Source organism: Neolamprologus brichardi, chromosome 10 (genome assembly GCF_056152115.1).
Source record: "Neolamprologus brichardi isolate AB-2024 chromosome 10, ASM5615211v1, whole genome shotgun sequence".
NCBI classification, from domain to species: Eukaryota; Metazoa; Chordata; class Actinopteri; order Cichliformes; family Cichlidae; genus Neolamprologus; species Neolamprologus brichardi.
Window position 1 is genome coordinate 11,129,917 of NC_142113.1, and position 22,804 is coordinate 11,152,720.

General features: G+C 39.8%; 1 protein-coding gene across 2 annotated transcripts in view; it reads left to right on the plus strand.

Annotated features, from left to right (window-relative positions):
- gabra3 (gamma-aminobutyric acid type A receptor subunit alpha3) overlaps positions 1–22,804 on the plus strand; it is a 114,182-nt gene that overhangs the window by 16,006 nt on the left and 75,372 nt on the right. For both annotated transcript variants that reach the window (XM_006799464.2, XM_006799465.2), the window contains exon 2: positions 17,181–17,278. In XM_006799464.2, coding sequence (XP_006799527.2) covers positions 17,196–17,278 — 83 coding nt within the window. In that variant the 5' untranslated portion in view covers positions 17,181–17,195. The remainder of the gene's footprint in view (positions 1–17,180; positions 17,279–22,804) is intronic.

A 22,804-nucleotide genomic window follows, 5' to 3' on the forward strand; every position in this document is an offset into this window, starting at 1 on the left:
GAGCTGCTGTTGCTCCTGGCCTCATCTTAAAATTGTCTTGTTAGCCGTATACTTTATTGGATGTGAAAGATAAAAATTAACAGGATTGTGAGCTACTCTGTACAGAGTGATTCCTTGTTCATGATTTATTGTGTTCTGGCTTGCAGCCATTGCTCTTTTGGGAAGCGTATTCGACGGAGCGGTGACTTGGCATCTGACGGTGAACAACTGACTGTTCATAGCTGAGTAATGGATATTCTTTCCTCGAAAGCCTTTTACAGATAATTATTCTGAGTTCATAACATGACCATGAGATTAATCTGATTTCTTCTAATCTTTGATGACAGCTGTTGGCATGGTAATTTTTAATATGGGTTATGGAGAAGAAAAATGAACTTGGATTCATTGTGAAATTTGTTTCAGTGATGAAAGCCTTGAAAGCATCCCCTCCAGGTACCAAGTGTGTTGAGGCTGCTGTGAAATCCAACACTTTAGACTGTAATAAGGTGAGCGAGCGCTCTCTCAATGTATCTGAAGCTAACTGTTTTTGATTTTCACTTGTTTTTTCGATTTCATTTTCCCCTGAAGTTATTGGCAAAGGACCGCGATAAAAGGATTGGTTTGCTCCAACAATCAGACATCGGCGAGGTACTTAAGAAAATGTATCAAGCGAGCAGTCAGCAGGTTAATCATATAACAATTACTGCCATCCAAACAAGTGGAGCATGCTGTGACATGAATAATGCAGGTTACCCCCACCCCGGGCCAGTTAGCAGGGTGCATCGTCACCTAAATCTGATTTCTCACGTGATAATTTAAATGCAAATGGATTTATAGTAACGAAACTGGGTCCAGACTTTGAGCCTTATTGCTTATTGTTATTAGCCCAGAGTTGCCTCAGAGCAATTTATCTTCTACCGTATACGTCGTCGTCCCCATTTCATTATATCTGAATTCACATGTCCTTTCTCTCTGGCGAGCCAGTACATGGCGTATCTATTGCACGCTTTGCCAGGCAACGCTCATTTGTATTCCCATAGCAATGTCACTGTTAACTGATTGGCTAAACATGTCTCACTGTGTTCAGCCTTAGTTCTGTGCAGCAGCATCAATATAGCTTCAGAGTAAGATGACGGCAAATCTATCAGTCCGGCTTTCACATACATCTAAAGAGATGTGTTTTTTTTTCTTACTGCACCGTCAATAACGGCTTCTGCAAGGATGTTTTAATTGGAGTAGAAGACATACACAGTCTCAGATGTGGACTCCCACCGTGATGAAATTGGTTCCTCCATTTTTGCGACTGGACCATTTTTTAAAATTTAGAAATATGTAAGGAATTAGGTCAAGGCTGGGATGGTCAATTTGGTAAAGTAAATCTATTGGGCATCTTTCTTCGCCTTTAGACAATAATTCAGATGGCAAAAGAACCAAACGGGACAGGCCAAAAAAAAAAGAAAAAAGAAATATGTAAGGAAAAGAAAAAGCAGCATTTAAAATAAAGCATTTACACAAAAAAATCAGATGATCAAAGTGTCTCCAGCCTAATAGAAATCTACCATTAGTGGGGGGGGGGGGACTCTGTAAACAGTCAATACTTTAAACTATTCATCTTCTCAATCCCTTCCTTCTGGTGCCTACTTCTTCTGATTGTCAGCCAATTTGATTCGCCTCCTACTGGGCAAAGACTTTGTTCCAGCTGTAATCATAATCCATTGAGGAGATGCAGAACTTGTCACAGTCTGAACTGGGATATTAATTTCCCCTCCATGTGGGGACCTGCTTTGCTGGCCATGTAATGCTTTCAGCTTTGAAGGAATTTTGCCTGCTTAAGCCATGTGAAAATACTCCATTTGACATCTATTTTCTGCTAAGAATATATTTGTGCTAATGGTCAGAGAAAAAAAACATCTCTTATTTACAACGAGCAGCACATTTAAAGCTCGCGTGTTTTCGTTTCCAGTAGCATGCAAAAAATTTGTGGCTTTTATTAGGAACTATAGATGATCCAAATGTGGTGCTTTCGATGTCTGTTCGTAGATCTAAAATTTGTGCCTCAGACAAAATCTTCTTTTTTTCGTCTTGATAAATTAATGCTCAAGGAAATATTAGTTGACAATCAGTCTTCTAGTGATCAAAACATGTAGCATTTCATGCATTTTTGAAAGGACACCAGATGGAAATTTCATTTCTTTATGTGATCTAAGGTTATTTTTTCTCTTAAACAACCTCTGATCTTGGACAAACAGGGACTTGGTTTAGTTAGCCCAAAAAGCTTTGTGAAGACTTTTTTCTATTTATTTTATGATGGTGTTAAAACTGCATTAGCAGAAAATTACTTGATTGCTTCTCAACAGCTGACAGCTGGGATAGGCCTCTCCGCAACCCTGAATCGGCTAAGTGGTTAAGAAGATGAATGGCTGGATGGATGACTGATTAACTTTTTCTGTGATTGATATTTTTCTATTATTCACACGAAGCATTTACATCCTCAACGATACCATAGAGGACAGAAATATTTTGTCTTTTGTAAAAAGTAAAAAACATAAACAGCAGATTCTGGAGAACATACGGCGATAAATATATCTGTGATAGAGCAGACGTATCAGTGAGATTCTATCAAAGGTGCAGAATGGAAATGTCAAGACTCGAGGTCTTCATTCTGGATTGTTCAGGCTTTGAGCTGCACACAGTGTAACAAGGCCAGCGTTAACGCATGTGCACAGGTGGTCAGTGCTAGCAAAGGTAATGCTCTTCACCAGGAGTCCTTGATTAACTCTGACAGATTACACCTACGAGGCAGCCACCCTGTCTCCGGTTTAACGTCTGCTTTCCAGTTTTTTCAAGCCGTGGTGGCGCTGACTTGTGTGCAGAGCCGCACTAGTTTAGTTATAATTGTAAAAGTCACACTGATTTACATGATTATTCTATTTATCTGATGAAATCTCTTCCTCCCAGCAGAGTAATGAATGTTATTGCAGGCAAAATTGCCCCATTACAGTATCCTTATAATCATGTTTGATTTCAGCATTTATTTTCTCAGCTCCACTCTTTTAATAGGAATTACTTTTACAAATAATTGATAGTGACTGGAAAAAATTTAGTGAATAATGGGATGCTCTCTATGAGATATTAGCTTTCTTCACTTTTCTGGGTTAGAGTGGGAATGCATTTTGTTGAGCTCCGTTGGAATCAAATTCCAGCCATTTCTTTATTGTATGCTTTGCAGATTTAATAAATGGATCTCAAATATAGTCGACTCAGCAGTATTTATAGAGAAGCTGTGCTCCATGTGTGCAAATGTGCTCAACTGGCTAAGCATTATGCTGCAGATCGTTCCCATTTGTAGCTTGACAGGTGAGAACTTTTGATGGCGTATAGAAATATTGAATCAAGGTGTTAGCCAAATCGGCTTTATTCAGACCGAAGGGACCGTTGGATCAATCTGGCTGTTAATGTATTCTGCTCTCTCACTCTTACATGTGAAAGGGGAAGTAAAAATGGGTCGTAATTGATCAAACTGGCCGGGGAGCGGCCTTATATGGCTCACTGGTGCATTTGAACAGTGCGGTAGCTGCAAGTATGTAGAGGAATTTGCACTTTCTCTCACTGTTTTATCACTTGTTTCCTCGAGAGAAGCTAAATCCCATGAAAGCTTTGCCTTGTGGAATATCAAGTCTCATTTGATGTCACGCGCACGTACTGTCACCACACAGTGTACATTTTATTTCCGAAAAAGTTTCGAGTACTCGCTGAACATCAAATGACAAAGGTTTAAGGGCTGTGACAGTGTTTTGCTTTCAACCACTTTGGTCTCATTTTTTTGGAAGCCAGATTTCTGTTTTTTCCTCTCTGCTGTCATGTAAATGTGTGCGCTCGGCATGAAAAGTCCAAATCCGTCTCTATAAAAATAACTCCATCTGTTATATATTTTTTATTATGTCCTTTATGCTAATAAGCCACTGATGTCATACATTTTTCTGGCCCTGTTAACATTCAGTCAGGAGAGGATGTTTCCTTAAGTAGATCTCGGGAAAAGCAGGAAGTGAGAGACTTCGATTCCTGCCAAGTTCAGCACTAATAAAACCTCTTCGAAGTCACTTTGCTTTATATTCAGACAAGATTGAATATGTTTAGCTTTCATTAAACTGGACCATCAGGACACTTTAGCTGTTTCACGCCATAATTTTATCATTCATTTCAGCACTTGTGAACAATTCTGCAAATGAGTCAGCCAAGCCTTAGCACGGTGAGATGGAAATAACTGAATGAAATATATCGTTCTCTCTCCTCCCTAAAAACAGCAACATAGGCTTATTGTCATGTGGCGCTGTGTTCGTAATGGATTCATTTTACTCTCATTACATGTCTGTGAGGAAGAAACCCAAATCTTGACAAATTATCTCTGGCGTAACATAATCGTGATGGGTCCCAGTAGAAACTGTTTTGCCTTGCAGCCCAATGCATTGATCATTTGGTTGAGAACAGTCTGATGATCATTATATCACACACAGTCCCAAAGCAGAGAGAGAAATCGTGCTTCTTCCCTTATTAGAGCTCCACCTGTCTGCTTTGTAGAAGGAATCATTTACAATGGTGGTTCCCAGACTTTTTTATTTGTCAGACATGGCCACAGACAGATGAACTCACTCCACGTTCCAAATAGGTTATTATGAACTGGACCACATATCATTAATACACATAATACATAATTTCCTAGGAATTAATAAAGTATTCTGATTCTGATTGCACAGCAGAGATGGGTAACGCGTTACTGTAAACTGATTACTTTTTTCAAGTAACAAGTAAAGTAAGGGATTACTATTCCAAAAACGGTAATTAGATTACCGTTACTTTCCCGTAGGAACGCTGCGTTACTGCGTTACTAAAACCGTGATTTTTTTGCGAGAATGTCTCATGACAGTGACGTAAGCGAGTGTGACGTTCGCCTATCCCGCTCCTGCTGTACAGGTGAAAATAGAGCAAAAGGACCGCTAGTCTTTGACTTTATTAGTTATTTTCTGCTGTGTTTTACTTGCATCTATTTGAAAAAGTGAGTGTAAACACACAAAAAAAATTATTTTATGTGCTGAAATGGGCAGAAAATAGGTTTAAATATTAAACAAATTTCTTCAAGTCAGAGAATGGTGCATATAATTTAATTTTTGCTTGATGCATAAAGTTAAAAGATTAAAACTAATAAAACAAGTTAAAAAAAAAGAGACTTTTCCATTTGATTACATTTTGTATGATGGATTATGCAGAAAAAGTAGAATTGGGCTGACAGATCTATCGCTTTATCACCTATTCAGGTTGTAAATCGTGTTTTTAAAAAGTAACTAAGTAATTAATTACTTTTGAAAATAAGTAATCAGTAGAGTAACGGGATTACTTTTTTGGGGAAGTAATCAGTAAATAGTTACTGATTACTTTTTTCAAGTAACTTGACCAACACTGTTGCACAGCAAAGTTTACTCTCAAGCATTTTATGGTTTTTATTTTTGTTTTTCCAGTTTCAAATTTCAGCCATATTTCACAATATCTAATAAAGTTTCCCATTTTGCATTTAGCTGGATTCATAATCTCAAGCCACTTTACCGTTATTAATAGCAAAAAATAACCAAAACCCATTTTTCACTGTTCACTGTACTTTTTCAACCATTCATTATATTTTGCAAATACAGTTAATCGTTATTTAGTATTTTAGCTGCCAAAAGAGCATAAATGTTTGAAAATTTTACCATTAATATTTCAAACGACCACGCTGTTTCAGCTCTTATTTAAGCTAACGCTTTGAACTATTTATCAAGTTATTTTTGCTAACTTTCCAACTTTTTTTTTTTTTTTTTTTTTTTTTTTTTTCTGCCTGTCCCATTTGGTTCTTTAGCCGTCAGAATTGTTGTCTGAAGACCAACAAGGATACCCAATGGATTTATTTTGCCAAATGGATCATCATGGCATTGCCGTATTGGTCCATTTGATCGACCTTTGTTTTTATTATTTATTTTATTTTATTTTCAGTTGTTACAGACGGGACAGACATGAGTGAGGGATAGGAAAGAGAGAAAGAAAGAGGAAGGAAAAGAAAAACAGAAGGGGAGAGGGACAGTGAGAAAGGGGGGGAAAAAAAATATCTCCGGGATCACCTGTTGAGAGAAAAAGAATAGAAAACAAGCAAAAAAAACAAAAAAACAAAACAAAGCAACATACTATACACAACACCATCGCATTAATCTAGCTAAGTGTAAACAGCAGTAAATACTAAATATTGAATGTTGTTGTGCAGCACGCAGGACAGACAGCGCACAATGTGCTTTGAAGTAGCAGCCAAGAAAGGTGTGATTTAAGTCTACAAACAGTGAACACCTGTGTGCACACCTGTGTGGATCGGCGCGCTTGTATTCAAATGGTTTCCCCATGTAATGGTCTGCAAGAGGATGTAGAGAGCCATAGCCCCGTCCCCCAGGGCATGAAGCAGGCATGGGGGAGATCCAGGCCCCAGACATCCAGAGGTCCCAGAGTGCAAGAGCCCAAGGAGGACCACCGGAGGGGCATCCGTGCCACCTTCATGGGAAGGGCTGAGGATACCCAGACGAGGGGTCACCCAGTAGCCACCGGGCAGAAACTAGAGGGGGCTGCACCGGCGTGCCCGCCGGCTCCGCCGGCAGCCAGCTGTGCCAGAGTGAACCGAGCCGCAGGCACAGAGGCCAGAGGCCCGAGGGCCCTCCGCGCCCCGGAAGAGGCCTGACTGAGCAGCAGGCGCCAGGCCCCGCCAAGTAGCCACCGGGAGTGAGCTGGCACATGACCTGAGCGCCCAGCCCCGGACACCAAGAACCAACAATGCACCGACCCCTGAGGGCATCAGTCACCGGCAGGTGCAACTTTCTACTAGCATTCGCTATTTGAATTCCTTATCCAGGAGGCTACATTAAGCTACTTAAACACCTGTTGTTTACTTTAAGCTATTTTAGCTGTTCATTTATTTTCTTAATAGCTCAGTCAAAGGCAACAAGATCGTGAGTTCATTGCACTTGGTGATATCAGCAGTTGATAACCAGTTAATGGTTTCCCTGGTCTGACTGTAGGGAGTTATTTCAGCAAACCAATCAATCTGTTTTTTCTTGATCTTTTCTAATTATTGTTCGTGTTTGTATTCATGTTGTTACTATTCATTACCAATGACATGATTGTTTTGTTTCATTACTTTAGGACTGTTTTATTTAGTCAATGATCTGTTTCAAGAGAAAGAAACGTATTCAGTTTCAGTACTTGTGCTTTCTTACGACTCTAAATCTGTGGGTTTCTCTGTATTAACTACACTGAATGAAGCTATTTTCAATTCCTAACATGTCACTCGGTTTTGCAGCTGGGAGTAGCTCCGCATGGATGTACGCTTTTAATTCTCTGTGCTTTAATATGATTTTAGACAAACCTCACGATATCAATGTGTCCTTCTGTCCTGAACACTAGTTATTCCCTCAACTTTAAAGCAATGAGTCCTCTTTGATGTATGTTGTAAATAATAGACTGCTGGTAGATGCACAGTGCATAATCATTGCATCAAAGCAAATATGACAGGATTTGGGGCTATTTTTAGTTAACAGCCACATGGATTAGATAGCTATAGAGCTGTGCACTGAATTCAACAATTACTGGAGTGATTGGTCTTTATTGGCTGATTAGATTTCCTGTTTTTATTAAATGTTCCTCGTCGTCCCGGCTGTGCAGTAGCTGCAGCGGTAGTATTTTGCACACCGTGAAATGGCCTGTATAATACCTTCAGTTTGAATTTCACTTTCTTTTATGTTCCAACTGGCAGTGTAACTACGAACAATAAACAAATTTGTCTCAGAGTGACATTTCGCTTGTAGGAAACTAGGCCCTGACACTTTTTATTTTACCACCTATTATCACTCAGCATAGTTGCCCAGTCAGATAATCCACCTCCTTTGCGTCAAAGGCATTTACAGCCTTTAATTCTGTAAAATGTGATTACATTATTCATAACATATGCTTTTATCCCCAGGAAAAAAATAGACTGACAGCAGAATTGAAAACAAATGTTAGAAGAGCAGGAAATGGAAAGTGGTTTAGGTCTACTGTCACTTTAGGCGAGCTATTTTTAATTTGCCAACAAAAGCACCATGTCTTTATTCCCCCTCCTTCGTTTTCTCTTTTTTAAGCCCAATCCGAGCCCCAGGGACGGCTGGAGCCCTCATTTACATGACAGGTATTGGTAAATCTGGTGCAGAATTGTATACAGTGAATAGGAGCCAGCCTTTTAGTGCCGGTTTGCCTTTTTTATTGGAAAGGATTTAAGGACACTTAATAAGAGTGCTGTCTCATATGCTTTCTAAATGAATTAACAGATAGATTATGGAGTTTATGGGCTGACTAATAAAAATAATTAGGTCATCATCTTTTTTTTTTTTTAAACGTAGTCATTAGAAATAGTCAATATTCTGTATTTCCATCTTTTTAACTAGAAAATACTCCCCTTTTTCAGCCACAAATTACAAAGACTACTTGTGGTGAAACCGTGTTATGACTGAGCCTAAGGGCACAGAAATGTCTACATATTTTCAAAAGATTTATTCACCCCGGACATTTGAAGCCTTAAAGATGACACATATGCAGTGATGAGTATGAGTGGAAGTGACTCGAATAGGTGGTAATATATGTCAGGAAATTAGCAATGCAATTTTCAGACAGACGTTAGAAGACAAGGAAATGATACCTCTGGTACCAGAGGGCATCGAGTAGCTTTTATGGGAACATAAAATCTTTAATGGCTAACGAGCCAGGATTATTTTTAACAAAAACACAGCGCAGAAGGGAATGAAAGAGAGAGACAGAGCCTGGAAACCGAATGTGATGTGTGTGAAGAATAAAACAAAATCTTACATGGCAGACTGCAGCTTTCTGTTTGACCAGTATTTCTTAAGCACAAGATTGGTATAATTTGACACTGGGTCTTGGCATGGCCTCAAGCATGACATGTGTTGAAATGATTAAAAGTAGCATTTCAGCTGATTTGCATGAACCATGCTCAATTCAAATGGCTACATTTACAATTCACCTCCTAATGTGGCTGCTCAAGTAACCCAGTTTTAGGTGAATTCATGTGAAATAATGAGAGTGCTCTTGAATTCTGGTTCAGTTGTCCTGATAAGATTATGTGATAGGTGGGCATGGAAACATGTTCAGATCCCGTATCTTTCTTCTTTAAGAGACCATCAGGATTGTGTTTCCATGTTAGAAAAAAGCCCCACTGTAATATTTGTCATCCAAAGGTATACATGATGCTTTATTTAACAATGATAGCCACTGGCTTATAACAGAGACTGTAAGCATACATCGATTAGGCATATATCAGCGGTCCCCGGGCCTTGGACCGGTACCGGTCCGTGAGTCATTTGGTACCAGGCCGCGAGAGTTGAGGCTCAGGTGTGAAATGTATAGTTTTTTGGGTTTTTATCGGTTTTCAGCGTTATTTTGTTATCGTTTTTATCGTTTACTTGGTTTTCCTTGGTCTTTTCACGTGTGTTATGAATAAATTTTATTTTTTTCGGTACCTGTACTAGTTTTATTTTGTTGTATTTATCCACGACACCTTAAAGGCCGGTCCATGAAAATATTGTCGGGCATAAACCGGTCCGTGGCGCAAAAAAGGTTGGGGACCGCTGGCATATATGACCACCTGCCTAATATTGTTTTTGGTCCGCCTTTTGCTGCCCTGAGAAGTCGAAGCATAAACTCTACTAGACCACCGGAGGTGTGCTGTGGTATCTGGCACAAAGATGCTAGTAACAGATCCTTTAAGTCCTGTAAGTTTCAAGGTGGGGCATCTTGATTGTCTAGCTCGTCCCGTAGATGCTTAATAGGATTGAGATCTGAGGAATTTGGAGGCCAAGTCAACACCTCAGACTCATTGTTGTGCTCCTCAGACAATCCCTGAGCCATTTTTGCTTTGTGGCAATGTTAGTGCAAGGTGTTCCCCAGGTAAGCGACGCAGCTGGCGATCCACATGATGTTCTTCCATTTCTCCGGGGGTCACTTCTGATGCTCGTGCCTATTGTTGGCGTTTTCGTCACTGGACAGAGGTCATATAGGCACCCTGTTTGGTCTGCAGTCTCTTCTGCAGGCAACAAACTGTATTCCAACATCTTTCTATCAGACCAGCAGTTTTTGTAGGTCTTCAGCAATTTGAGGTAGTGTAGCACATTTATTGGACTGGAGCACACGGACCAGTCTTTGCTCCACATGTGCATCGGTGAGTCTTGGTCTCCTGTGACCCTGTCGCTATTCCTACCTTGGACCACGTTTGATAGATACTGACCACTGCAGACTGGGAACATCCCACAAGAGCTGCAGTGGTCAGTTTTGGAGATGTTCTGAACCAGCTGGAGACTATCCCAAGTGTCACTGGAGAAAAGGTGGGATGCATCCTAAACAAGTCAAAAGGTTACAAAGCAGTTTTTGGGTACTTTTTATACTCAATCATAAGGAACAAAGAAAATTATTCTAATAAAAATTAAATTATTATTATGCTATTCTTGATATCAGGTGATTGTCAGTACAGCATGGCCACTTTGACCTGAGCTTGATTTCTTGCTACTTATCAAACGGTTTGTTCATTGCAGTTTGCATTGTGATGCAGTCTTAGCTATTTAATCTGACAAGGAAATTGTGAAGGCTTGTCCTAAATGCCACCAGCAGCAACACTGAGGCATCTCTTTAGTTGCTACTTCGGGTCTTGGAAAAATTTAGGTGACAAACTGCCAAGAAGCATCAAAGACGGTTTAAAATAATTGCCAATTCTCGCAAGCACAGCTGCCAGTATAAAGACTTAAAGTAGATGTGGATCTTGGCTTATCTTGGTGCTTAACTACTTCAGTCAATATTAAGACACTCTTATTGAAACGGCTTCACCTCAGCTCCATCGCAGATATAGTGCAGGAAGATAGTCACAGGTTGGAACACTGTTAATGCGACTGCATGTTTGAACACCAGCCCGAGTTGTATTTTTGCTTCCACTCATTTGTTTACTCCTCCTGTAATGATCAGTGCTCTAAGGTAACATAGAGATCAGTGATTCCCCTGAGGAAAGGGTTTGATCTTCTCTCTGTACGGTGGCAATGGAGAGGGAGGGTGAATCTCACAAAAGCACGATGAAAGCCTTGAAAGTGCCACACGCCTGCTTCACGTGTGTGCGTGCATTCATGTGACTGCGTGACTGCTGTACCTCAGTCATCGGGCTTCTTGTTTCTCATCTTCTCAGTGTTTTCAGACTGCATTCAATAGCAGCTTTGCCAATTTTTGAATGCATTCATTTTTAATGCATGATAATATCTTTCCGTAAATTGCCCCGCTGCTTATTAGCTGCATTATTAATGACAGTTTTAATTTTAAGATAGCAGTTGTTCTGCATCGTAAAGAGAGCGCATATACTGTATAAGGGAAACTGAAACTGTTTTATGTAGGTGCATGACCTAATCTGTTTGTTTGAGTGCAACAGCAAATGTAGAAGATCGAAACATGAAGCAACAAACTGAACATGTGTGTCATGCAGTGAGCGGTAATAATAGCTTGTATGTTTTCAGCATCATTTGTTTTGAGAATATGTATTTAGAATTTTATGAATTTAGTTTCAGTTGTAGGTAATAGTTACATATACATGAAGGCATAAATAAAGGGTAGTTTTTTTACTCTAGCCTAACAGCTGTGGAAAGAGTCACAGTATGTGTGTGATTTCAGTATGACGTTGCGTTTATATAGTGTATATGATGTCCCTCATAGACAAGCCCAGAGAGAAGAGATCTCCATTTTTGAGCTTTTATTTACATGCATCCAAGTCCTTTATTTGGTGTTCGGATGCAGTCCTTTAGTTGTTGTTCTGGGTTCTTTTCTGACCTCCTGATGGGTCGTGAATGTGCTCTTAGATTAATTTTGGTAGGCCAGCCACTCCTGCAAAGGTTCACCACTGTTTTAAGTTCTCCATTTGTGATAATGGCTCTTACTGTGGTCTGCTGAGGTCCCATGACCTTAGAAATGGCTTTATAACCACAGATGATGTCTTTGTTTCCCATCTGTTCCTGAGTTCCTTTAGGCCGTGGTACGATGTGTTTCTTTTTGAGATCTTTAAGCCAGCTTCACTTAGTGAGGCTGTTTAAGGGATTTCTTGATTCAACATGTGTAGCAGTAATCAAACCTGGGTGTGGCTGCTGAAACTGAACTCAGCTTTCCAAAAGCAAATTTACTAATCACAGTTACAGTTACTTTTGGCAATTACTTTTTCAGGTAGATTTCGAAGGACTTCTTCCTCCTTTATAAATGAAATCATCATTTGAAGACTGCATTTTGAAACATTAATGTATAAGAAATATGAACAAATCTAAGAAATTAACAGGGGACAAAATCATTTTCACGTCATTGTACATTTCTAGTTTGTGCTGTGTTAAAAACTGTGGATAAATATAGTTAGACATGTTCTTGTAAAATTGATGTTTGGACATTTTTACAGCAGAATTAATGGGCCTGCGCATTCTGGAAACCATGTGTTTATATACTGTTAATCCAAGGGCTTTTATGAATGTTACATCCCTCTGCAGCCTCTAATCTGTCTAAGCAGTCGTAACAATGAACTATTACTTTCAATATCTGCCACCAAAGACATTCATGACAAACAATAAAACAATGAATTGAATTTTAACTAAGGACATGAATCACTTCTTTGTCTACAGATGGGCTTGAGCCCCATAATATCACTCCAGCCAGGTCTGAAATCATAAAGTAAATTGGATGTGGAGTAAGGGATAAAAAAGACATTCAGAAAATTAAATGAATGTCACTGTTGTGATAATAGAATTTCAGTCAATAACAATCCTTGATAAAGTGAAGCATTGTTGCAAATAATGAAGATCATTTGAAACCTGAGTGGAGTGTTAAACTCTGTTCTCTGTCGTGTTGCACACCTGCAGAACACGTAGAATATAAACCTGTGGCGGTAAAACAACAAACTAATAATCTGTCTTTGATAATTACTACAGCAGTCTTTATCTAAGCCTCATCACATTTTCTGGCAATTTTTTTTAAATGTTGCGTGTTCACAGCTGAGCCTATGGAGCTACATTTTAAACTTTGCTGAATTCAGGAAGATGACGTGACTTCACTGCAGAACCCAAGGGAGGACGATGAAGGAGAGGATGAAGGCTGCCACAGAGCCGTTTAGGTTATCCTCTCATGCACACAATGTCTTGAAGACTTTTTTCTCCATCCTGTGCCCCACTTAGACTGGCAGCCACAGTTTTACTGCATGGCCTGAGTTCTTCTCCCAGATAGCCAAAACCCTTGGGCAACCATTAATTAGCGCACAGTATGCGAAGTTGTTTATATAGCCTATGCATGCTTGTTCAAGAGATAAGGTCTAATCATTAATTAAAGTAGTATATATTAAGTATTAAACCATGCAGTTTACAATAAGCATGTGCTTAAAGGGATTCTGAAGGCTGTATAAACAGTATTATTACTGACTATTGTAGTCAAATAATTATGTAGAAAATAGAATTATTACTGGTTACAATTTCAGTTCCATAAGTGTACATCTTTAGCAAAGAGTCGTGCCTTATTTCAGTGTCTGGTGTGCTAACCAGGCTCGTTTTGGATCAGCAAACGGAAACTCAGAGGGGACTGTTTCCAGCACAGAAGAAAATGAAGTCTTTGCTGATGGGGAACAGCTGTCTGTGCTCTTACTCTGTGCACCAGTAAGCTGCAGTTTTGTGTGGTTGGTGCATTAAACTGCAAAACCTCTGCAAGGTTACACATGTATACAAAGAGTGTCTTTTGAGATCACCTGCTGATGCAAGGAGATGCAAAATGCAAAAATACTGTGAAATCGAACGTTTTTTGACACATTTGTCTTCATTCCTGTTCCGTTTTTGTGGTGATGCAAAAGAACCTTATGAGCCCATGTCATTTCAAATCACTAGTGTCATAAAAGAAATTCTCTATTATGATAAGAAAATAAAGGCGCAGAATAAATGAAGCCAGCTCTCGTAAATAAGTCAGGCCATCCCCGTTAAGCGCAGAAGAAATTTATACACACTGCTTTTCTGAGTATTATTTGGACAATGTGTCATTTTTTTTCTTCCACACTGATGATTTAAACACTGAGTGGACATCAAGCGTCTTTTGATTTTAACCCACATAATAGACAGACTCACAGTATTATGTGTTGGGGTGAATTTAAGACTGAAAAACACCATAAATACCATGAATATAACTTATGGAGCACAGGCAGGTTATTGTTGAGGCTTAGGTGAGTAATTTAAAAGAAAAGCAGTCTTAGGTTTGTTTTGATCAGTAATGAATTCTGTACTTACAGTTGCAAGAAACATTTTGAACTTTTCACATTTTCACTGAACAAATTTCCAAAAGTTGATTCTGTTCATCTGGACGTAGCGTTTTCTGAACAAATTGTAATGATTCAAAAGGCAGGTTGGGAAAAATAGGTGAACCTTTGTGCTAAAGCTATTTAAAGTCAGGCATTCAGATTAAGGAGATGAGATTAGAAGAAGAAGCTTTAGAGGTGCCCTGCCCTGCGAATTCAGCCATGCAAAACCCAGTTGCTGAGTCTGTTTTTCTTGAGAAAGAATGACTCGTGCAGCCATGCTTCAATCACGAACGCTCTTATCGCACCTTAGAAGAAGCTGGAAATCCTCCAAAAGCATTTTTAAAGACTTTGGTGTTTCTTTATCCACAATAAGAAAAGCTGTCAACAAATGGATGAAATTCAGTAGAGCTACTCTCCATAGGTGTGGGCGTCCTACTAAGAGCACACCAAGAGCACACTGTGTAATTTTAAAAGCGTAACAGAAAGAATAGAAAGAATAAACACCTGCAGAAATCTCTACAACTCGCTAAAATATTTGTTTACAGTAGAATCAGTCAATTGCTATTACAAACCTAAAGAATATATTTTTGCTTGTTGGTGTCGATTGTTGGTGCGTCGCATGCAAGAATTTTAAAAAGGAGATTTGGGTTTGTGTCCAAATTGCAAGACAAGCTTTGTCAGTTTAGAAGTATCTTCTCTATTTTCTCAATTTTGCCTTAAGAGCCTTTCGGAAAAGATCAGACAAAAGAGTTCTCCTAAGTGGCCCTCATCAAATACATTCACTGCTATCGTTTTGTTTTTTGGAGTAGGGAAAAAAGGAGACTTTGGCTACGTTCACACTGCAGGTCTTAATGCTCAATTCCGATGTTTTGATCAAATCCGATTTTTTTTTTGTCTGCTCGTTCACACTACAGATAAAATGCGACAGCAAACGCGCTCTAGTGTGAACGCTCAAAGCGGCCTGCATGCGCAAAAGAAGACGTCACACACAACGCCCTCTGTTTAGACCCAGAGCAAACAGTATTATTTGACTGATGGCCCTTAATATAAAGACTTCGGACTTTACGTTTCCCAATTTTTACTTTAAGTTATTTTGTTATTTACATAATAATGTAGATAACCTAATAATGATCCTTATTGCTGTTTTAGAGAGGAGCGGTGCTTCAAAGGATAGTTGCAGATTTCTGTCAGAATCTGCAGATTATACAGTACAAATAAAATGTTCACGTTGTCTTCCCAGCAGTTTCACTGACATCTACGCTGGATGGCCAGGAAGCGTTCGCGATGTCTTCGCGGGCGCTTCTCTGGCGCTTCTCTGGCGCTGATAATTGGCGTCTGTCTTGTGTCAGTGACGTAAAAGACGGATTTAATGTGACATGACCGTTCAAACAGTAGTCGCTTTCTAAAACATCGGATATGTATCGGATTCAGTACCACATACGAAAGTGACCCAGATCGGATTTGAAAATATCGGATTTGTGCCGTTCACACTGTCATACCATGATCGGATATGGGTCGCATAGGGTCAAAAAAGTCGGATTTGATGCGCTTTCGCCTGCAGTGTGAACGTAGCCTTTGCGCACCGACATCAAGAACTAGCCCCAACTGTGAGGCAAGGTGAAGGGAGCAACTTGGTTTGGAGCTGCTTTTTGACCTCAAGGGCTGAACAGTTTGAAGTAGACTGTAAAGTAAATTGAATTAAACAGTGTTACAGTGTTACAGAAGTATGTCAGGGCAGTCTAGGACCTAAAAATAAAGAAAACCCAAGGCACACAAATAAAGAATCGAATAGTTGAGAAAGAATGGAATTCAGACCAAGACTCCTGAACATAATCCAACTTAGGTATTGGGGCATCACCTATGGTAATTCACATTAATAGAACCTCTGTCACCTAGAATCCATAGTTTTGGGTCCAGTACAATTTGGATTCCCATTACCCTTGAGATTATTTGAATGGCCCGTCTCCAAAATTCTTCTATCACTGGGCAATTCCACAGCATGTGTAGGTGATTGCCATCTGTCACCTTACATCTCAAGCATCTGGGGGAATAATTATTATCAATTTTATGTAGTATGTAAGGGGTGTAATATATCCTATGAAATATGTTAAATTGCATTTGCCTGTTCCAATAAGTGGTGCCATTCTACCTCTGCATAGACATAGCCCAGGTCTGTTTTAAAGAGGGCTGTTTAATCATTAAAACGTTTAAAAAACATCATTATCCGGAGCTTTTAAACAGCTACAAGAAAACACTGATGAGGACGGTTTCTACTAAAAGAGGTTCTGAGTTACTATATTTAGTCCAGTTGTTTGTGTTATTTCATCATAGCGTAGTCATGTTGTTTGTTTACAATCGTGACTTAGATCAGACAACATTTTGTGAGTAATACATTCAGAAGTCTGAGTAATTCAGAATCGCATTTATTGGCCAAGTATGTGCACAAATACAAGGAATTGGGCCTTGTTATTTTTCTTTGCTCTCAATGTATTTTGCAGAGTAGACAGACTAGAACAGCATCCATCTATCCATCACTATCTATCGTGATCTATCTATCTCTTCCACTTGTTCAATTCGGGATCGCGGGGGGCTTGGAGTCTATCCCAGCTACCATAGGGAGAAAGGGCTGGATACAGCCTGGAGAGGTCGCAATAACAACATGTATAGCATATTTATATTGATATGTGCAGTGGTGCAGAGTGCGAAGATGAAATAAATTATGGAATAAATAAGGAATGGAAAACTGGATATTTTGGTCAAGTCTCCAAACATAACACCATCCACTTATGTCTCCTCTTTCTTTCTGCAGACCTGCGCAGAGACTATGGCTGCTGCACGTTGGAAGCCTCAGTCAGTGGGTATTGGCTTTTGGCTCCTCCTGCTCCTCAGCCTCATTCCTGAAGTCAGGTACACAAAAATATATATGTCACGCTGTAATGCCCATTCAAGTTCAGTACTCGGGTGTTTGCTGCTGATGTGGGGGTTTTTCTTAGGACCTGTTTGATCAAGCTCGCTTCTGCAGCCTAACCAACTTTTTTATTTGCATGGAAAATTTAAGAAATGTATGAAATTAGAATCTTAGTTGTGACTGTCAGATGCAATAACTGGAATGCCATATGGATTACTGAACCACCTATACATTGCACCTGCTCTGCCATGGGAACCCATGCCATGAAGCTCCTGTTGCACAGTTTTTGTGCTGATGTTAACACCAGAGGAGATTTGTTACTCTGCACTTATTCCGTCCGCAGAGCATTGGCAACTTGTTGAGTCTTCATTTAACTTTCCGTGGTCTGAGTTGCTGTGGTTCCTAAACGCTTCCATTTTGCAATACTACCACTTTGAGATTGTAGTGGAATATCCAGGAAGGCAGAAATTTCACAAAGTGAATGTTGCAACAGTGGCATCATATTACAGCACCCCGCTTGAGTTCAATGAGTTCTTCAGAGCGACTCATTCTTTCCCAAATATTTTTACAGTAAAGGCAGACTGCAAGGCCAGATGCTCAGTTTATTCACCTGTGACAGTGGGACTGAAAACACCTGAATTGAGATGTTAAGAATTATGGCTCAATTCTTGTGTATATAGTTCTGCAAGAGCTTAATAATTCAGTGTATAGAGAAAAAGTCATCTTCTTTTGTTCTTGCACATATTGAAGTTTTTGTACCCAAGGACCTCAGAGCACTGTGACTCTTAAAATAGAATACATGACATGTGTCCTCAAGAACAGAACAGACATAAAGTGAGTTATCCTCCCATCTAAATGCACCTAGTGCTGTCTTCACCACTCGTCTGAATTTCACTGACTGCTGAGTTAATTTGCGTTGTGCAGCACACCACAGCTATGATTGTCCATTCACAGCATTTTCACTCCTGCATCCTGTGCATATTTTTTTCAGGCTGCGTGTTACGTGTCAGCGAAAAAAGAAAACTCCAGCATGTCTAGGAGTCATTTTAATCATACTCCTTGTAATTTCAAACGCAGAGATTGCACAGGTTGCCTTGTTTGCATTGTTGATAAGGTAGGATGTTATGGCAGGGAGACGCGACGGAGTGTAAATCACTTTAAGATTTTGCACGCTAGGAAAGGCTCGCCGAACCTGGAAGAAAGCCGGTCGGGGAAGGAAATCAGAACACTGTGACAGGGATTAGCCCAGTTTGCTTTGTCACTGTGCCACTTGGCTCTTCTTGCTTATTAGGAGCACACAGTGCTTGTAATTACATATATTAAATAGAAATGTGTGACCAGGGGAAGGTGCTGGCCAAGCCTGGCAAGACATATTTTTACAAGAACCTGTGCCCTGGCCTTAAAGTAGCTTTCAGTTCAGCCAGGTTCATACAGTGTATGTAGATCAACAGATCTTTAGTCAGTGATGAACACAGACTAAACTGACTGAAAAAGTATCCAGACATATAAGACAGAACTTAACTCTAACAGTCAGCTGCACTTGTGCCACATTGTTGTATTTATAAAGAAAAGTTTGACATTTATCTAAATAGATGCAGCAGAACCAGAGGCGTATTACTTTATTTATGACATTCTTCTTCTTCATTAAGCTCTGGAGCCTACTTCTTCCCAAACACACATGCATGCACACAGTTCTTATTTTGCAAACTTATTGTCTCCAGTAAACAGTGTCTCAGTGACTTCACTGAATGTTTTTCACAGCTGATCCCTGGAGGTGTCACACTACCTCGAGCTAGAGTTTGCATCACAATTTGTGTCCGTACCATCCCATATGGAAAAGATGTATATAAATCTTATAAAGTTTGTATCTGTCTTGTGTGAAACTTGTATGAAAAGCATACAAGAGTGAAAACACATATAAGATCCCTTGAAAAATTATATAATGAAACTTGTATGTTTTGGATACTTACTAAAACAATATATGAAAGTAATGAGAAAGTAGCCACTTTCATGAGTAAATCATATAAGTTTTTACTATTTCTTTTCCATATGGGATAACTCAGTCAAACAGGAGCATGCCGGCGTAACACACATTTTTAGAAAGAGCGTTACCTTTTCTTCTCGAGGTTTTGACTAAACTCCACTGGCTCTTAGAAAACAAGGTGTTCCCTTCATCTGCAGTACTTGGCTAAGACTGATCTAATTTTAAGGTTTACTTCGGTTTAAAAGCATCTGGTGATGGCAGCCATATGTACACTAAAACAGGATTGACTCCGATACTATTGTACTAAACTTTTCGTAAAGGAAGACCAATCACGGCCAAAGTTTCGAATGATGATGTCAGCGTCAGCACATGTAATCTCTATGAGCCAAAAGCTCAGGCTGCAGACTGTGCTAACGTTTAGTTTCTAACATATCTGATATGCAGTGTTGGGAAGGTTACTTTTAAAATGTATTCCATTACAGATTACAGAATACATGCCCCAAAATGTAGTCTGTAACGTATTCCGTTACGCTACTCAATGAGAGTAATGTATTCTGAATACTTTGGATTACTTAATATATAATCATGCTTTTTACAACTGCATGAATTATTACTGTTACTGAAGGTCTGCGGCTCCGAAAAGGACCTCTGGCTAATACGTTGGGTTCCGTGTCGGGCTCGTAGCCGAAAACTAGCTTTACTATGTTGTCTGGGTCAACTTTGCTAGCGAGAGACAGAGAGAGGCGTTGAAAGGCTGCTCCAACAGAACTTATTGTTTTTGGAGGAAAACACGAACACAGCATACAGTCGAGTCTTAATAGCTTACTTACAACTGGGCTCGTCAGGCACTCTTCTTGGCTGCAGTGGTTATTATTATATTTACATGCTTCCAGCTCCCGTTTTTGCTCGATGACAACTCGTACTTTTCCTTTTTCTCCCACCTCGCGCTCACAGACACATAACGGGTACGGCAGTCCATTCTCCCAGCAGCACGGACTACACTGCCCATGATGCTACATTCTTTAGAGCTATGCCTGTAGCATTCTGCCTATTAGCTTAGCACAACAACAACAACAAAAAGGCCTCTCTCACCCAGGAAACGCGCACAGAGAGAGCGTCACCCTGTAACCATGGCAACCGTAACGCTGCCACCTGGAACAACAGAACGTAGCTGTCAAACAAAACCCAAACAGTCCTGACCCGCCACAATATGAAACAGGAAAGTACCGCCGTGTAATCCATTTATTTCAACAAAGTAACTGTATTCTAAATACCACCTTTTTAAACGGTAACTGTAACGGAATACAGTTACTCATATTTTGTATTTTAAATACGTAACGGCGGTACATGTATTCCGTTACTCCCCAACACTGCTGATATGAGAGCACATATCCCTTGCATGGCCATCTGGCTTTGAGCACAGCAGCCCTACCCACATGCTGCTGCAGCACTGCCCGAGCAGTCAGAGAAAGTTTTAATGCATGTGCCTGATGTGACACGTGACAGGGACTCACTAAAAATCATCTTCCAGCACAGCAGTCTCTGCTTAAAACATTTTTCTTTGGTTTAACTTGGACTACACGAGGCTTCACATTTGCTTATTTGAATAAAGACTTTTTTATGTGCTGCCTTTCCTGAAATCTAAACCTAAACTGAAAAATGGAATTTTTTTGCATCTGAAAGTAAATGTATATATTAACTGTCCATCAAACTTTAGGTATAATCCTCAGACCATGAGCTTGCACATGCTCCCAGAATATCTGCATATCAGCAAAGCTGTTTCTCTCTGAGAACTGCCACCTCCCTGATGCCCACTGATGCTATCAACAAGCTCCAAATCGGCTTTACTACAGTTGAAGCAGGAGACTTTCCTAATGGATTAAGGTGTAACGGACAAATCCTCTATATAAGGATCTGTCATTCTGCACATCAACAAATTTCCTCACCCCACGCTGAAAGTCAGGGCATGATTAAGCTGTTATTCCCAGCAATCCATGGACCACATATAAATGAGAAGTCTGCATAATGGCGAAGGTCCATCAGTCCTTCAGATTGCCTCGCTTCCACTCTGCCTTCCACTTATACAGTCGACGCTTAACAAGTGTCGACAGTCAGGCCATCTTGTTGTCTGTTTTGTTTGTAATCTATTGCCAAGCTTCTGGATAACATGGCACATAATCAATAGCTATAAGAATGAAAGTGCTATATGTACACTTTGCCTGTATATTGGCTCTGAAGTTGCCCGGGCTCTGCTGCCTTTGTAAGCTCATTCCACATGAATTATTTACAGCAGGGCAGAGAGGGGCATCACTTTGAGAAGTGACCAGGTCAACAGTTAGCATTCTGTTTCAGTGGTGTTGTCAAGGTTAATGTTTCACAGGTCTGGACAAGGGTAAGGTATTCATGGCGGAACTGCTTTCCTGATTGAATGACCAGCCAAATAGTTTCTCAGAGGAGTCAAAAGTAATAGAAAGTCAGAGGTTTGAGAATCTACTTAATGTCAAATTATAGGTTAACTGTCAAGATTTGCCAATTGTATACACCGCGTTTCCTTTCTAATTTGATTTAATTAGTTGGCTTATCAGTTATTTTGGCTTAGCCAGTGTTATAGGGGCCTCAATCATTTGAACAATTGAGTCACTGGTCAAGTGGTCAAAGAGCACACACACACACACACACACACACACAGAGATCTTTCAAAGTTTTTCCTTGAACATTAACGTCCTTTTTCACATTCATTTTTTTAGTTTGTTTGTTAAGCAACTTAACACTGACCTATGAGCCATTCAAGTTTCGACCATAAAAAGGCATAAAAAGGCACTTATGGGATGAAACAGTGTTGTGTCTACACATAATAGAGAACTTGGCAAAGAACCAATGACGTCTCAGGCACTTTTTTCCTGAAGCCTTTTTGCAACACATAAGTTCTTTTCCAATTTCTTTACCTGAAGCTTTAAAGAGGGGAAAAATAGCAGAGTTTGACATGAAGTAGTAATTCTGCACCAAGCTGATTCCCAGAAGTTGATTTATCTCAGCATGATATGCAGTGCATCCTCCAAAAATATGAGGAAAGTGAACAAATGGAGGACAAACAAGTGTCAGGCCCAAAAAACACAATGTGCAGCAGATAAACGGTATCTGAAAGTCATGTTGTTAAGAAATATGAAAAATTCAAGTCTGATATAGATGGTAAAATGAATGGACTGGTTCTTTTAAAACACATTTCTACTCTAGCTGAGTAATCAAAGCGCTTTATACAGCTTGCGTCATTCACAGAAGTTCTTTTTATCTAACATTCATTCACACTCCGATGGATGCACAGACGAACATTTTGGGGTAAGTATCTTGCCTCCAGGAATACTTCGCATGTAGACTTGAGCAGGCGGGGATTAAACCAGCAACCTTCCAATTAGTAGATGACCTGTTCTACCTCTTGAGCTACAGCCACCAATAGTACTTGAGAGGTGTAACTTGGCCTTCTGCAGATCCATCTAACATGCAGAAAAAACCTCATCAAAAGTAGTCTCAGGGGAAGGGTGGC